General features: G+C 39.4%; 1 protein-coding gene across 2 annotated transcripts in view; it reads right to left on the bottom strand.

The window, feature by feature from the left end:
* Positions 1–259: 259 nt before the first annotated feature.
* Positions 260–18,327, bottom strand: part of cacna2d4a (calcium channel, voltage-dependent, alpha 2/delta subunit 4a) — a 114,925-nt gene continuing 96,857 nt past the window's right edge. For both annotated transcript variants that reach the window (XM_084710509.1, XM_084710510.1), the window contains 12 exons: positions 12,344–12,358; positions 11,791–11,835; positions 10,722–10,784; positions 9,170–9,240; positions 8,007–8,082; positions 7,863–7,915; positions 6,431–6,486; positions 5,831–5,851; positions 4,669–4,789; positions 3,453–3,568; positions 2,647–2,729; positions 260–1,716 (listed from right to left, as the gene is read on the bottom strand). In XM_084710509.1, coding sequence (XP_084566635.1) covers positions 1,624–1,716; positions 2,647–2,729; positions 3,453–3,568; positions 4,669–4,789; positions 5,831–5,851; positions 6,431–6,486; positions 7,863–7,915; positions 8,007–8,082; positions 9,170–9,240; positions 10,722–10,784; positions 11,791–11,835; positions 12,344–12,358 — 813 coding nt within the window. In that variant the 3' untranslated portion in view covers positions 260–1,623. The remainder of the gene's footprint in view (positions 1,717–2,646; positions 2,730–3,452; positions 3,569–4,668; positions 4,790–5,830; positions 5,852–6,430; positions 6,487–7,862; positions 7,916–8,006; positions 8,083–9,169; positions 9,241–10,721; positions 10,785–11,790; positions 11,836–12,343; positions 12,359–18,327) is intronic.

Genomic DNA, 18,327 nt, shown 5'->3' on the forward strand with positions numbered 1-18,327 from the left:
ATCACATATGTGCTATTTTCCCATTCAACAACTATATGTGTGAACTTAATCTACCAAGTAAAGGCCAAAGTTATGGATGTAGATAAATATTTTGTTTATAGGGGACTGCACAGTCTGATAAGGCTCTCTCAGTGGGAAATAATACACAATAGTGTTTAATTAAAACCATACTATTTTTAGTTTTTGTCTAATTTAAAAAAAATAAAGTATGCCTTATTACATCTTATTAGTGTACCATTGGGTGTGTAGAGTGCTACCTAACATGGAACATATTAGAGTACAGTTTGTTACGTCTTATCAGTGTGCAGTAAAATAAAGTGCGACCGAAAAAGCTACAGGGACACTCAGACTCACAGCCCAAAATACAATGAAATGCTGAAGTTCAAAATATGAAACACATAGGCAAATACAAAAATAACCTATGCAATTAGATTTACACTGTTAATTTACATTGCAATTACATATATAACATTTCCAAAATTACATTAGATTACACAATAAGAACTCAACATTGTTTCCCATATCACAATCTTGTTTCCCGGAGCGAGCGCTTACATTATTTTTTTTGTTAGTTTTTAGCATTACTTTATAAAGTTATATTATCATTTAAGCATTTATTAAAGAAAAGTCCATCATCGTGTTATCCATGCTTGTTGTTGCTCTGCACTCTGCAAACGTTCCAGTATCCGGTGATGGCCAACCAAACAGACAAACATAATTACATACAGTATGCACAAACACACAGAAAGACACAGCTGATAAAGACAGAAAGGCAGACAGTTTTTTAAAAGATATGTCACAGAAACACATATTTTTGGGATGTAATCCATGTAAAAACTCAAAAAATGACACCCTGAAAAAACTTTTTATTACCTTTTCGTATTCGTGTGATTTTTTTTTTATAACTCCATTGCGATTACTTTCTTGGCAATAAGCCATCAGTCTCTGAGATTTTCAGAAGTTTCGGACAAACTGATTTTGGAAACAACCTTGTACACATTCTAGCAGCAACACTGAACAATGTTTACCATATATTATTTTGCTGTAGCCCTTCTCTCTCTCTTCTCATTCAGTGTTTAAAAAAGCATGTAGCCTGTAGATGAAGCATTCAGGATGATGGAGTATTCGAGGTGTGCATGCTTGCAGCTGCATATATAATATGCATGTGTGTCTGCAATATTCAGTTCAGTGGGATATGGGAAATGAGAGACATATTTTTTTCCCCTCTGGACATTATGTTGCGTCTCGTGACTCATAATCCCATTTTATCTGCGCATTTCATAACCACTACCAGCATCTCTTTAGTCCCTTTTCATGTTGAGTTGCAAAATGGTGTATGAGAAAGTAACTAATGGAAAAGTCTCCATGGCAACAACAGCCCATTAACTTGCTTTCTTTGCAGTTTTCAGTTCAGATGTAATTATTTCCAGGAGTCGACCGATAAATGCTTAAAAACCACATCAAAGCTCCGTCATCAGAGACTAGGTTTGTAGTTGTCGTGAGCAAAATGTGCAGTTAGGTTTAAAAAAAAATCCACTTGAGGTGTCCAGTATTCAAACACATCTTATTCCAATCTCCTCCCTTGTATGAGAATGGGATGTGAAACAGCCGAGTTTTCCTTCATCAAGAAGCAAGTGCCGAGAAGGACAGACAAGTGAGGAAGAGAGAGGCAGAAAGAGATATAACAGAAGCTCCTCCACAGTCATTGGCGTTCTCCTGCAGGGACAGAACAGAAAGTGATTTCACTCTGCGGTTCTGCCACAACTTAAGCTTTTTCATATAATGCATGCACACTATCAAGTATGATAGTAACAGTACAATCACCCAATTAAAAAATAATATTTGGTGCACAGAACCAGTGTCAGACAATGACAGGACCTGTATTTTATAATAATATTTGAAGTTCCCCTCCAGAACCCTCTAAGTACATAAAAATATTCTGCTCTGATTAATATTTTGTTTGACATGGTTTTCCCACATAAAAAAGACTTTGAAAAAGGGCTGAAAGTGCATCTACTCTGTCATTAAGATATTCTGGATCTGGCTTCTTGCCAGCCTACAACTGCCGCTTGCGCTAGATTGAGTAGTGAAAGATCAGTGTGCAAAATAAACCTCAAAATAAATCTGCATTAGTAAAAGCTGTTCATTAGCACTTCCGCCATTTGTGTCTCATTAAATCACTTGTGCATGCAGTGCTGTCCAAGTTCTATCTGTGCATATATATAGATATAAATATAGACGTAGATACAGTCTCAGATTTTGGAGTGTTGTCTTTTTAAGGCTGCATTACAATGAAGTGATATAATTTTCTGAACTTACCACACCATTCTAGCTGTTTTTATTTGCTTTTACCTAAAAATCTCATTCTGTTTAATGACATCTTGTGAAAGCACCAGCAGTCATACCCACAATATTGTTGAAATATCAATATTGAGGTATTTGGTTAAAAAATATCTTTATATTCTGTCCATATCGCTCAGCCCTAGATACAAGTCAGTATGATCAAGGTCAGACTTTTTATATGACAAGGGGAAGGGGATCTCTAAGTTCAAGCAATCCACACTTGGTCAAAGCTGATTTGCACTGGCTGCAGATGCTGGTTGATGACAAGGTCCTTCATGGGTAATCAACCAATGACAAGCTGACCTGGGGGTGGTAGGCGTGGCAGGACTCGGGCCGTCGGCGGATCTTCTGTGACCTCATCCTGTCACACTTCACTGAGGCGTTATGTGCAGTGCGGTCAAGGAGCAGCAACAGGGGCAAGAGAGGCTTCTCTCAAATTCTCATTCAAATATTAATACAAACAGTTTGCTCTGAAAATTACATATTTCATAAATGCACCAGAGCAGAGACTGAATTGGAGTGAGTCGGGGCCAGCATGGTGCAAGGAGAAAAACTTAATCAAAACACAATTACGGCATTCACGGGTGGGAAGCTGGTGACAGATCTTGTCCTTGCTGGTCTGTCTACACCCTCTGCAGAGCAAGAGAGGGAGTTTGCAGCAACAGACACTGCAGTGACAAAGACAGTCAAAAAGGGCTGCAGAGGATTATGGTTAGAGGCACATTTTGATCACATGGGTACATAATTATACTGCATTTTTAAAGGTACAAATGTAAAGTACAGCTCTGGTCTACCTATTCTTCAGCCACTAACATGCTAGTATTAATAAACAAATATTACCTGAAGAATGTGCTCAACAGAAGTACCCTCTAACAATATGTAATATGTGTTAAGGTGAGATTTCTCAATATGAAGAAGCATACTCTATTAATATGTAGTCATTGGAATGCAACAAAAAAGAATCTATAAAAATTGCTTGTAATACTCCTTGATGGCCCAAGCTGTCAATCAACTGGCTTTTGGGTGGGCTTATTATTCTTTTACAGATATATTCTTTTTTATAACACTCCTGTGACAACATACATCAATACCAAAATATCAAAGGATATATTTCACTTCCTTGGGCTCCATGGTGATGGGTGGGTACTGTCTGGAGCAGTCACAGTCTGCTTGCACCACCAGCATTAACAGGTTGCTCTCGGGTATCTGTTGCACCACAAACATCCTGACACACACAAACACATGCACAGAAAACGTGTGAAAATGTGCACCAACAAAAGCACAGAGAGAGAAAACCTCTCATGCAATGTACGATATGAACACTTTGTAAAGTAAGGGCCACCAAGCTGGGGCAGATACGATGCCCACAATAACTGTTGCATTGGTATAAAATAATAATAATAATAAAAAAAATACATATACACACATTTGGTCAATTATGTCATTTTAATGCAGCTGGCATTGTTTGCAATGTCTTCAAGGCGTAAACTTGGCATTAAGTAATAATGTTATTAATAATGAGCTATCACTTAACTGACTGTATAATATTTTATGACACATTTATGACAAGTCCAAATTCTACCACTCACAGTCACTGGCTATGACATTGTAATGACAATCTTATGCACACCCCTTCAAATACAGTAATGTTTAACACAATCATGTATAAGATTGTTTCTATTATAAAAACATGTTTTTCAGATTTACTTGTCGGAGTCGGACGTTCTGGGTAATGAAGTGAACTAAACTCTTTGAAATTTAAGAATCTTGTCCAGTAGTGGCATCATAAGCAGTGTTTATGCTGTGTTATACCTCATTTGGCCTCATGAGGGCGTTCACGCTCAACCTATGATCACAAACCTGCTGAAATAATAAAGTAACCACAGAACCACAATGTATCCCCCGTTTCTCTCTTTCAAACACACACATGCTGTGATGCGCCCCTCCCTGGCTCCTCTGCCCCCTCCTGTCGGCTCCCTCTGTTTTTCCATCTCTGTTTCTGTCACCCATTCTCCCCATCTCTCTGTTTTTTTCATTTACCTCTTTTAATACTTTCTCTCACTTTTCCAGTCGCTCTCTCACTCTCCACATGCTTCTCAGTCTTTCTATAACCTCCTGCACCCTGATCTAATTCTGTTCCTTTCTACTTATTTCCCCCTTTCCTGACACTCTCGTTATAAACACGCACCGCTCTAAGTATGCAGAGCAGAGCAAAGCCGTGGAAAATGGATTTTGGAAGGACAATTTAATATGACTGGTCTAGGGCTTAGAGAGGACTGCAGTGCAGATTTGTGTGTGCATAAGTGTGTGTGAGTGTGTGCTTACTTTTGGCAGCGTCCACATTTAATAATGCTGTTGGTCTCTTTGACTGACGGCTCGTAGACGAAGCTGGGGTACTCGGTGTCACACGGCTGCAGGATGTCCCCTTTTTTCTTATGAGCCGAGGCTAACGGAGAGATAGATGTGGGTCATGTCTTCAGGTTGGGAATTAAAAGAAGTGTGTGTGAAAGTGTGTGTGTGTGTGTGATGTTCTGTTGCTGAGTGACAGGCTGAGAGTGTGTGACAGGAGAACTCTGGGTTACTATTTAAATTCTTCACACTTCTGTCATTTATTGCTCATTCTAGCAAGACTGAAGGCACTCCACCCTGCTGCTCTGTTAGAAATAAAGGTGCTAACTAGAACCATACAGGGTTCTGCAACTTGTCCCCACCCACTCTTTGGGGGTTCTATCCAGAGGCGCTCCATGTTCTAAGGGTGATAAAAAGAGCCCAACGAGCTCTAATCAGAACCCTTTTATATTCCAAGGGTTTTATCTAGAACTCGCCCAAGAACATTCAGTTAAAGCTGACATTCAACAAATGCAAAGGTCTAATGGTTCCACCCAGAGCCTTCACTGAGGGTTCTATTCAAAAACCTTTCTGGCTTCTAAGGGTGATACCTAGAACTCAACCATGGTGTTCTACCAAGAACCCCTTTATATCCCAAGGGTTTTATCTAGTACCCACCCAGGGGAATCTATATATACCTAGAACCACCTAAAGTTCTTCAGTTTGTCCCCATAAGAGAACCCTGTTTGTTTCCCGGTAGAATCTTTTACCAAGGTCAGTCCATCTGTAAAAGGTTCCACCCCTAACCCCCCATAAGAGCCGCATCTGAGGGTTCTATCCAAAACCATTCCGACCTCTAAGGGTGATAACAAGAACGTTATGGGAGCTATGCTTTCTGTCTGACCTGCCCAGGATTACATTAGTTTCAGTGTAACACTGCACTTAGTTCTTGTTTTGAAGATTGTACCAGGTGCCCCTTTTCACACTGAAAGCAACTTACATAACCAGACACACCAAATTTGTTTTAAGTATACTACAAACACTACACAAAACACAAAATGCAAAAAATTAGTGTTTACACAGCACCGATCTTCCTAAAAAAAACAAAAAAAAAAAAAACAACAACAATAAAAAAAATCACTACAAGACTGATACTCACACACGCTGAAAGATGGCTTGGCTGAACGAAGGGATGATGATGATGATGATGTGGAGTAAGAGGAAGAGTGGATGATTGACAGGTGAAGTAATGAGGTGGGCGGATGTGTGATCGATGGAGAGACAGAGGCAGATGAGGGGTGAGATGATCACAGGACAGAGTATTTACTGTTACTGAACTACTGTAGCATGTTTGTGGTGATTGATGGCACAGAGCGATATGATGAAAATGTAATGTTTGGGTTTTTTTTGAATGAAGGGTTGATGGTGAGTATTATTAGCCCAGACTTACTACATGTATGTTAATATTTAAATATACACTGGGGGAGAATTTACTTGAAATCAGTGTAGAGACGTATGTTCCTTATTTATAACTATGGGCCGTATTACAGAAATGTTTTATCTAGGCCCTTACCCTAATTATTACGGTTACCAACCAGTCAATACAGGATCTGCAGGTTAGTAAGTTTCTGTAATATATCATCTTATAAGGCAAATACTGCTCTGACGGTTGTGAAGATTTACAGAACATACATGATACATTTCAAAGCACACGTTATTTTTCATCTTGACTGGCCAGATATTTTCTCGTCAAGCTCACCTTCAGCGAAATGCTCGGTGTGCCAGAAGCCACAAATATTAAACTCCAGAAGAAACCTTGTGGAGAAGAGAGGGGAGGAGAGTGGACAGAGAGAGGGAGTCAATTAGGCGGCCATCGTTACAGACCAAAGCAGATTGCAAGCAGATTGCATGCAGCTTTCAAAAACTGGGCCAGGACCCAAAGTTGTGTCATGGGAATATTAAAATGGGTCCTCAAGTTATTCAGCAGTAATTGGTAGCTTTGGTAGCTGTTTTTTTTTTCTTAACTGAACCGGCCTGTTCCTCTTTAATGAAGCTGCTGGATGTGACTTTAGCTTTACCAAGTCAATACATTAAAAACTGAAGCCATTAATACAAAGGCTTCCTCTGTAAACATCCCATCATCCAATTGGGGAAGATAACTTCAAGGCAATAGTTCAACATTTTGAGAAATAGGCTTTTTTCTTTTCTTATCAGTATGCAGCTACTGTGAGCAGTTGGTTATCGCTGTTTAGCATTCAGCCAGGCTCTTTTCAAAGGTAAGAAAATCTGCCTACTGGCATTTCCACAGCTCACTAATCAACACGTCATGCCTTGCTTGCTTAATCTATTTAAAAAAAAGGGCAAATACTGTAAAAATGACATGTAGTGGTTTTATGTTGGCTATTGCTTGTCCTGGAGTCATGTTGTTACTATGAGGTTGCCAGACAACAAGCGGAGACCACAGATAGCAGAAACAGTCCAGCAAAATGTTGAAAAGTGAAGTCAAAATGTTGAGAATAAAGTTGAAATGTTGAAAATAAAGTAAAGAAAAGTCCAAATCTAGAGAAAACTTAGAGTTAGAAGTTAGAAAGTGAGAATAAAATGAAATATTAAGAATTAAGTCAAAATGTCAAAAAGTATTTGTGAGTCATTGTGAGATTTTCCATATTTTTACTTTTTAATAAAAGAATGAAGAGTTTTTGAAGTTGTTGCATTTTGAAAAAGGTCAAAATGTTGAGAAAAAGTTGAAAAACCATTTTGACTTTATTCTCATCATATTATTTCACCTTTATTCTCAGCAATCTGACATTTCATCTTTATTTTCATAATGCAGAATAGAAAAAATTTTCCTCCCCCTGATTTATTTTTCTTATGCCTAATACCGAAAGTTTCACTTTACTTTCAACATTTCAACTTTATTCTCAAAATGCAAAATTGAAAAACAATCTTCCTCCTCTCTTTCTTTCCTAAATGTGGCTGTCAATACTGCATCATACTTATCTAACTCTCAGCAAGAAAGTGAATAAACACAGTTCAGAAAACGTCGAACTGTAACGATTTTGCGTTGTCAAGCAACTCTGCTTTCACAAACAACTGACTTTACTGAATAGTGATGCATAATAGCAAACCTAAACAAAAAGTCCCTTTATTTTGGACATACTGACATTCTGGTTGCCCCTAGCAACACTTACAGTAGAAAGTTGGAGAGGAACCACTTTAGGGCTGCAGCCAAACCATAGAACGGCTGAAGAGACAGACAGACAGATAGATATTATAGTTACTGCAGAATTGATTGGTCCGTTATGTCAATAATAATATATACAGACTGTACATACACTGAGGAGTGGACGTGCGCTGCTGACAGAGTGCGGGTTCATCTTACACATGGCCTGGTAGTCGAACAAAGACACCCTGAGGAAACAGACACACACAAAAGCACATGGTGTTCCTCTTCAGGCAATACTTCACTGGCTTACATCGATTCCTTGACCTCTGAGAGAGTATTACACACAATGCCATGTAGCTGAGTTCGACCTTTGTGGAAACCCTGATCCCTAACACAACTTGGAAAAGAAAGAAACCAGAGAGAAAATCATCCAGAATAATTTTTCTTTTAAAAGAACAGATTGAGCCAATGTTTTGACTTTGTCTTGTTTTACTTCACCGTGTATATTTGGTCCTTAATGCAGGTAGAAGCGCAAGACCACATAAACACACACACAAATTTGCAGATGCATGCACATGCAGAGTGTAAATATATACACACACACACAGCCACTGAAGTTCATGCATGCTCAAAACCAGTTATGTAATATCCTGTGTCAAATGAAGCATGACGAAATCTTTTAGCTGTTTAAAAATAGCACATCACTCATGAGATTTCAAACATAAAAGACGGGCGAAAAGTAAGAGGGAGAAAAATCCAGAGCAGTCAAAGAAGCTCAAAGGGGAGCAGAAGGGAAAAGCAGAGATATCTGTTCCACAAATATACAGACGGGTGAATTAGTTACCCTCTGCACGTAGAGTACAACACAAGGCTGAAACACTTCCATTATATGTCAATAAAAACAAAGCTTTTGAGTCTCTATAATGACAGTAAAACACACCCTCCAGGCTATGTGTTTCATATGCATACTAATGCTCTGCTCCGAGAACCAAGAAGTAAGTAGGAAACATTTGCAAGCCAGCCTTCTGGTTAAGACAAGACTCAACAGCAGCCACTGCTGTTGGTGACATGTAATCAAATTCATGAGCCATATTCAAATGCATGTTGTTAGAAGCATGAGACACCGGGATGCATAATATGGCACTTAACATTACAATGTGGGGGCACCGCAGCTTCACACCTTAAGAGATTAGAGAAGTTTACATCAAGTTTAACATGCTTGAGCTCTTGCAGGCCCTGTCGGGACCATATAACCTTCCTATTCTTTGCTAACAGACAGACAGAGATGCAGACAGACTCACAACTATCCAGGCAATGACAACCAGACATTACCTTTTGAACATGCCCATTCTGATTAATGTGGTCATCACAGATCCATCAAGCTCGCCGAAGAATCTGCCCGCCTATCAGAAAAGAGAAAGGGCAAAAAAAAAAAAAAATAATAATAATTACGGTAAACCGACAGATGGAACGTGAGATCTATTCCACGGAGTTCATGCTTTCCACTTTGACCTTATACTGAACTGTATGATCAATAATTCATCCACCTATGTTATATGTTGTGTTGGCTTAAAAGAAATGTATGTTATCACACGATTTTATTGTAGCGTCTCCTTCACTCAGTAGAGGTGGGCCCTTACAGGTATCACTTTTTCATTCACTAATATTTGCCTTTTACTTTCAATGGCAAAAGGTACAATTGGCATTCAGTCCCAGGTCAATGGGGTCTACAGTGCTCATGGGTATTTATTAACTCCAGCTCCAATCAGCAGTGACGGAAACATGACATACAGGTGGACACTTGGCCTGGACACATGCCACTTGGCCTGACTCGGTTTGAGGTTCAGTTAGAAGCTTCAAAAGTAATAAAAGCTGAACACACACGCTGAAAAACTGCTTTCTCTCTGGTCTCAGAAAGGCAAACTCGTCTACTGCCAATGAGAAAAGGGTTAATTACCTAGTTTTAGTGGGTTTAGATGTGTTTAAAAAAGACCCAATGAAGCTACAACAAGGTCAGCTTAGCTTAGCATAAAGACTGGAAACAGAGGGAAATGGCTGGCCTGGCCAAAGGTCACAAATCTCCACACTGACCTCTAAAGCTCACTAAACGCATTACGTCTTTTTTACTCAATCCTTTTTTACTCAAATCCGTTTAGTCCTGCTTTCTCTTACTAAACTTTATTATGTTTGAAAAATGGACAAAAAGAGGGAAGAGCACAAAAACATCACTTCTACAGTAAAATTACAGAGCACCGTGCTGCTTTGCTTATGTTTTGTTGTGTTGCATAATTGTAGGCTGGGAATTGTTGTCCCTTGCGCCTCTGTAGTGCTGTGCTACTTATACAGTTGTTGTGATTCATGAGCACTGAGTCATTTCACTGCTTCCACTTATCATTGATAGTTACTGTGGGAAAAGGCTGAAATTTGAAAATGCGAATATGCAAAAATATTATGACACCATTTTCTCAAAGCTGTTGGTTACAAGGTTGTGGAAGTCATCTAAACGTTACAACCAAATGCGCTTATGTAAGGCAAGGGAAAATCCAGAAGTGTCATTGATGTGGTTTTGAGTCCTTTTCATAGCAAGTTGGACATCAGCCTGTTGGACACAGTGTCCTAGCCACAGACAGGATTTCTGCACTGCTGGTTAACAACAGTGGTTCACAGAATGGCAGAATAAGAGGTGGGACTTCTCACTGAATCACAATGAAAATTTAAATCACTGTGAGATCTTTAAATGCATTTCTGAATAACAGGCACATAATTTTTTGGGTGTTTATTGTTTGGTAATGAATGCTCTTAAACAATCAAATCAAAGACAAGAAAGTCTAGAAAGCACATTTACTCTGTGTCTGCATGTGTGTGTGTGTGTGTGTGAACTCACATTATTGCGCTCTTTAGAAATTAGGACAAAGCCATTATTGTCAATCACGTAGCACTCGATATCCTGAGATGGGAGATGGAGACAGAGAGAGCAATTACTTACATAAGTAAAGATCTGTGTCAAACACTAAAGTGAACAATAAGGACATATAATTCAAACCATGAATTATGAAGTGACTCAAGCTACGGAAGTCTGTTTTTTGTGTGTCCATACAGTTAAAAAAACCCACAACTTTTGAACTTTTGAATAGTTTGGATTTTTTGAAGTGTGGTTGTATGAAGTACTTATACATAGTCAGTGTATTAACTACAATAGATGGTTGTCAACACAGGAGGAGAGGAATGTCACCATGGAAGTTAACCAATGTCCTGCTTAGAACAGGATCAGCAACAAAAGGTATTTCAGCTGTTTAAAAAAGTTTCACCTATAAAATCACAATCAGTTTAAGTGTACACTATATTTAGAATAGTTTACTGCTTTATCTTGCTGTCAGACAGCCTTTTCAGACGGGAAACCGCTGTTATATATGGCAAATATCACTCTCTCCAAACCAAACTTCACATGCAAAATCAGTAGTTTTATCTCGCTTAAACACAGAATTTACTAGTCTTCCTCGAGACTTCCTCCTGTGTGACTTCTGTGAATTTGAATTGACCTTTTAAAACACTAAAGTCACACTGTAACACAAACAAACTAACAGATTTTGACAGCGATAGATCAACAGCCCCCATGTTCTGCAAGGTAAAATTACTCACTTCACCTGTGGAGTTTGGTTGGTTTGGACAGAGTAATATCTGGCCCTCCGTAATGGTGGTTGCCCATCGGAAAAGATTGTCTGACAGAAACGTCAAGCGGTGAAAATATTTCAAATATAGCATACACTTGGTAGCTTGGTCTACAGAAGTGCTTTGTTTAGCTGCCAACTTTTGTAGGTAATGCACTGACTATAGATAAGTATCTCATACAACCCCACTTCAAATAATCCAAACTTTCCCTTTAAGGCATCAATTCTTGCTAGCTTGAGAATTTATATTCAGTTCATATCAGACAAACAGCAAGGTATACTCACAAAGCTGTCACAGCGAAGAGGACAGAGCCCCTCTATATTAGTGCACTGGAGGGTAGAAAGGAAGAGTTTCACCATTAACAAGCAGAAGAAGGATTTTCAAAGAGAGAACACAGGTGATTGGAAGTGTGATAGTGTTATTATCTATTGAGTATGTGTGTTTAGAGGAGGGCATGTTTGTGTATGTGAGAAAATGGCTTAAACACATGTTCCGCTGCATTTGTCTGTGGAGGTGTTATGCTTGAACATGTGTCAATGTAGACAAGTTCATGCGTACGTGTGAGTGTGACAAAAACGTGTCTGCGTTGGTGTTGTAGAAGGTGTTAATTCATCTGTGATTATATCTACCTGTGATGGGCTCGACTGCAAGTTTGTGCACGTTTCATTTCTGCGCGTCTGTGACTGTGTGTAAGTGTGTGTGTAATCTGCTTTAACCGGGGTGTGAAGCTGACTTCACAGAGCTCAGCAGGTGCTGAAGATGTTAAATTTGGGTCTGGTACAGAGAGGAGAGTGATGTTTTGCAAAATGAAGGGGAGGGGAAATTGTGCGTACTTACATCTGTGTCATTTGGCTGAGAGGACATGAAAGAGAAACAGAGAGATAAAAAGAGAGAAACATTACTTCAGTTAATGATGTGTAAGTCAATGCACTGACAATACTGTCTCACTCTCTTGCTGTATGCATGCTGCTGACAAAGACATACATCTTCTCAGTGCGTGTTTCAATGAATGTTGATTTTTGCAAATTTCATTACAGTTTTAACAGGTTTTGAAGCAAGCCTGAAGGCGTTTAACAAATCAATAACCATTTTAAATCAAAATGAATTTAGGTGTTTGGTGCTTCTTCCATAATAAGAGGATTTATTTACTATATTTCAGCCCTTGCAAGTGGATAATGCATCCTCCATCTCCATCCAACACTTTCTGTCACCAGCGGAAGGCAATGAGTCAAAATGTCAATAGTTCTCCTCATGACTTTATGGTCTCATCTTATGTCTACAGCATGTGTGGACTGGTGTCTATGGACAATATGTCTTTGGAATCATGGCCAGGCTATATAGAGCGTGTCGAAGTGTGAATGAGACAATCTATCATCCTTTTCTATCCTATTACAGCAAAGTGTCAGTCTTTCTCTCTGCTTCCCATCGCTGCCTCCTGAAATAAACTACAATTCTGCAAGTGCACTGACAGAAATGATGATCTCTCTCCACATGATGTTGGCTTGACGAGGGACAAAACTTGTAGGAAACTATATCATCTGTTTCTGCTAATTACGTAAAAGTAAGTCTAACAAATCTAAGTCTATGACCAGAAATCATGACTAGTGGCACTAGAATGTTATGTTATTATATTTCCTGTGTATGAAGATGGTTGCTCTAGATCAGAGTTGGGCAATTACTTTCCTAAAATATATAAGAAAATTACACTGACTGTCTGTGTTGGATTTTAATTGCAATATTCTGCTCAGAATGGCTTTGAGGCCATGAAACCTTTCAGAGGACTGGATCGGGCGCTCGGCCTACATTTTTCATTGCATTGCATTTTGTCTGCTCTCTTTGTTTGTTTATCTCCTCCATAAGCAACTATTCCATGTCTCATCCAGCCTCTTTACACCTAACATCAGAGCCAGCTCTGTAAATCTAGGCAGCATGTAAGAGGCTGCTCCCACAGATCCTGTGTTGGTAAATGTGTCTCGTCTGGGAGCTCCAGGTGGAGTCAAGGTGATGCTGAGAGCATCACTTATTTCCCTCATTCCCTGAATCTCAATCCAACAGTTTCTCACCACGATTGATGATCCTACTGTTTGCTCACATGCCCACTTGAGCTCTATGTAAAATGCTGCAGCATTATAACCAGGACATATTATTACAAACTGAGCTTTGCTACGCTATTGTGCCTAATTTTACAAATTATCAAATTACATAAACATACAGTATTTTGAAGAAGAAAGCTGCTCCATTTCTTAAGACAGACATTTTATTTAAAACCCCAAAATATTATTGTTTTCAAATACTAACACAGAGCAATTTCTGTGTCAGTGATTGCAGAAGTTGCTGTGCAGTCATACCTGCCAACATCTCTTTATGAAAATGACAACATCTGCCTGCGCAGAGAGCAGCTGCACACCCGCCCTTGGAATCGGGTTGTGGGTTGCCAGGTTGTGGTGACAGCTTGAAATTTTATGCAGTGTAGTTTGTGTGTGTAGATTGATAAATACACAAATCTTATGGATCCATGTATATTGATGGAAATTATAGGAATTTAACAGGAGAAACAAAAAATGGGAGGGTGCAGGAGATGGCCTTGAAATACGGGAGAAACCTGAGAAAAACACAAGTGTTAGCAGGTCTGAGTGCAGTGCTATCATAAACACAGAAACAGTATGCAAGTAACAAATATGGAATTATAGAGAAAAGAAAAAGCAGCTGAGTCTCTTGTCCATGAGATAAAGAGCGTGCAAAGATGTGAATGACATAAAAATCTATCATCTTTTGATTCTCATTACTATCACCTCACAGCCTCTCACTGCCTCTCCACTCCCCATCAGACAAAATACAACAGCACAATGGACTGTGAAAGACGTATTGGTCCTTTCACTGTAGGATTCACACTGTATATTCTAATGTGATGTATCTTTAACAGATTCAGCCAAAGTAGAAACATAACGTGTCAGTGGAGCAGGGTGATACAGTACACATATTCACAGCCTCTTTTATTATTCCCTTGTATTAATACTTGTTTTGTTCTGTTTCACTGATTTCACTGTAGCATTTTTCCAACTGTGGGCTCAGATTTTGGTCCCAACTGCACTGGATGTTCCCAGTTATGCGATCCTGAGTCTGAAATGTGTCCTCGAGAATAGCTCAAGTCATACCTACACACATGACACACACACACTGAGACTGTGAACAAAGCAGAGTATGCTGTGCAGTAATGTCAGAACATTTTCCCATTAACATTCTGACTGGCTCCTATTAGATGGCATGCTCATGCTTTGTTCTTACCCTCACTAATTCATAATTCATCAACAGATAACGTCTTATTTTTTTAAGGTAGGACAGGGTTTCCCTCACTTGTAACTTTGCCCTTGAGATCTGACGACTATGTGCAGAGACCCCTGTAATGATAATTTATCTAAAACACATGATGATGAAACTAATGGCTGATTAAAGTAAAACCAATTATTAGTTAATTGTGATTGAAATATTCCTCCCACAAACACCTAATGATGGAGCCGTGCAGGGGCGTAATTATATAGACAGTGCAGGCAGTCCTGGCCTGTAGGGAGGCCTCTAACAATATCTTGGGCAGAGAACGAGCCATTGCGAATGATTCAGATTGCCACCTTGGAAATATGCCTGTGTTCAAAGAGGAACTGACATCAAAGTAAAAACTGTGACATTTGCTATACTCCCTGAAAGCCTGTCTTTGTTATGGTTTCTTTGCTCTTTTTTTTTGGTAAAACAGACAGTAGCAATATATAACAAAATGTGATGATGATTCTACATAAACTATAATTTAACTGTGACAAACTATTCAATTAAATTTAGTATTTTTCATATGCAGATATGCACTGATGATTGCTGGGTAATATGTATGTTGATGATGAAGTCCCCTATCCGATCATGTGACGACTTTGACCATCAGAGCGCTATCCATGATTCTGACAATTTTCTTTTTGACATCTTTAAATCATTATAGAAAGACATATATATTTTCATACGCAAAGGAGACATAAAAGAGCTTTAATATTTTCTTTCTCTTGACACTTACAGCACTGCCTGTGTCTTAACCCACTGGGTCAATATGGCACTCTCTTTGGTAGAGGACTTTTTAGAGGGTTGTAGCTGCCATGTGACTGGTTATTGTCCTTCCTGAATATAGGTATTGCATTTAAGATTTACAGTAGGTACAGTATCTTCACCCTCACGGGAGCTTAACACTTTGAATAGACCGCAGAGAAGATTTCACACACAAACACACACATGGATGAACACACATGAACATGCACGGTCAAGATCAGCGCATACTGTGACAGCACACACTATGAAATAAAGATGCTTGACAGTGAGTCCATGACAGGAAGATAAGATGATTATGTAAGCTATCTGAGGGGAAGAGGGAGGGCTGAGGTGAGGAGACGGGGGAAACAGGAGGGAGTATGGGAGATGAGAGAGGAGGGGAGGACAGAAAGCATTGAGAGAAAGAAAGAAAAGGGGGGAATAGAGAAAGAGGAGGGGGGAGGAGAGGAGAGGAGAGAAAATTGAGAAGGTGCGTGCAGAAAATGAGAATGGGAATGACTTTCTATACAGCATAAATCTAGTGGATAACAAGGCGACTGCAAATGATTCTAATGAGTTCTTGGTTGATGAATATGGACATAACAACACACTCATGCACAGATGGTCATGCATATGGTCCCTGTCAACGTGACACATATTAACATTAATAGACACATGCACATATAGTCCTCTCGTCTTCACACCTCCACAAACACACACACACACACACACACACACACACAAACACACTTGGGGGCTGCTGAGTCTAGCAGTGGTAGCTATCCATCATTTAATGGCCAGCCAGCAGCCTTAATGCTCTTTTAACTGCTGTCATTTACAGCCAGGGGAGCAGAGGAGAGGAGGGAGCGGCCAAGCCATCAAACACCTGCTACAGCGAAGGTGTTACGCCAAATTAAGCAAGTCTTTTCCTGAATAAAATGTTTTCTTGAAGGTGTGAGAAGAACACGAAGGATACCAAGAGCCTTTTCATACCTGGTACTCACATGCATCCATGGTGACCCGATCACAAGTCCTAACAGCAGCATGTCTGCGATATGGCCCAGGCCACACTGACAGATCACTTACTCAACTAGCGTCCAGTAAGTACATCATTTCAGTCTTTGTGATACAAAGTGTGTGTTTAGTGTCTTACCTGCAGTGGATGCTTGTGAACGCATTAGTAACCTCAGACTACATTAAAAAACTCACACAATTTTGAAAGTTATTGAGTGAAGATAAACTTTATGAACGTTTTAACACGCTGTCTACAACAAATTCTTAATTACTGGGGCCTTAAAAAATTTTAAGTTTGTCCCGGTGTGTTGGCTACTACTGTTGGGCTGCTGGTTAAAAACAACAGCACATTTTGTGGATGTGTTTCTTTGCATAGAGAGTGGGGAAGTGACATGGCTACAGTAAATTCTTAATCACACATGCCATCTTGTAAATTTGGCATTAAATGGAATATATGAGGTTGTTTCTTCTTCTTCTTAGTATGGTTGTGGCTTTGAACTGAATCTCCGTGGTTTTAAGTTTAGTTTTTCTCCTGCCTCTCTGATATCTGCAGGTATCTGCTTTATTTTACTGTTTCATGTTCGCTTTCAGCTGCACAGGAGTTGTATTAAGTCACTGCTGATGAAAATGCAGATGAACAAACCGAGTCAAGTCAAGCAGCATGTCTGACCCTTTCCGTTGCTGGGTTTTTGTCCAGTGTAAACTGGGCTATACTGTGTCATAGATACCTTTCTTCCTCATCTTTGATGTGTGAAACATCACATTCTCACACAGTCAGAAGTAAAAAGTGTGCATCCTGCTCATACTTAAGTTAAAATTCCAGCACACCACATAATACTTCTCCTGCCAGGCTACAGACAGCGCAGGTAAAACAAGGCTGATATAGGAGCTGTACGAAAAAAAGAAAAGGAGAGAATAATTGAATCCTCATACTGAAAAGCCAAATGGACATTCAACTGACAAAATAGCTCTGGTTGCATGTGGTGTGGGGAAGTGAGATCTGGTCACAAGCTGTCACTCAAGATGTACTTGGAGATGCAGGTGTGAACTAACACACTCGGAGCTGCCCACTTGTGACCAGATCATCCAAGATGCATGTTAATACCAGGTCTGAACAACCTCTAAGACCCTCAACTGAAAGTAGTACTGATAAAATTCTCTGAGCAGCACACAAAAGTATCAGCTGAAAACAATTCTAATGATGACATTTAATCTTTAAAAATAATATTTTAGGCAGGGTAAGCACTCCTTTAACGGTGGGTGCAGTGGTATGGAAAACACTGCATTAAGCTTTGAATTAAACAGAGTTTAAATGGTGCAATTACCAACTAATGGAGCAGAAAAAGTACCTATAATAATCCTTGACTCCTTGTCATTCAGTAATAAATGGTGTCAGAACGGCCCAGTGATTTAAAGGGACATTCATGAATACAGGACGACAACCACAGGTTAAACCAAGGAAGCAGGCACTGTATTCATCAATAGCCATGTCTTCTACTGAACAAGATGCTGACCAGCATTCACAAGAGTTAATCCTTTCAGCTGACATGAAAAATAAGCTATTGAAGGTTACCGTATGAGAGCAGAATTAAATTATATATATGGATGTACAGATGTTAACAATTTTAGACTGATCACTCCAGGAGATACAGTCATTTTTTGCGGGCGGTGGAGGTGGTGGATAGCATTATTTTTCAGTGACTGAAGACCAGTATGATTATGTTGTTTGTATTCCACAGGCATTG

The sequence above is a fragment of the Lutjanus erythropterus genome, chromosome 22, assembly GCF_056507025.1.
Source record: "Lutjanus erythropterus isolate fLutEry1 chromosome 22, fLutEry1.hap2, whole genome shotgun sequence".
Lineage (NCBI taxonomy): Eukaryota > Metazoa > Chordata > Actinopteri > Lutjaniformes > Lutjanidae > Lutjanus > Lutjanus erythropterus.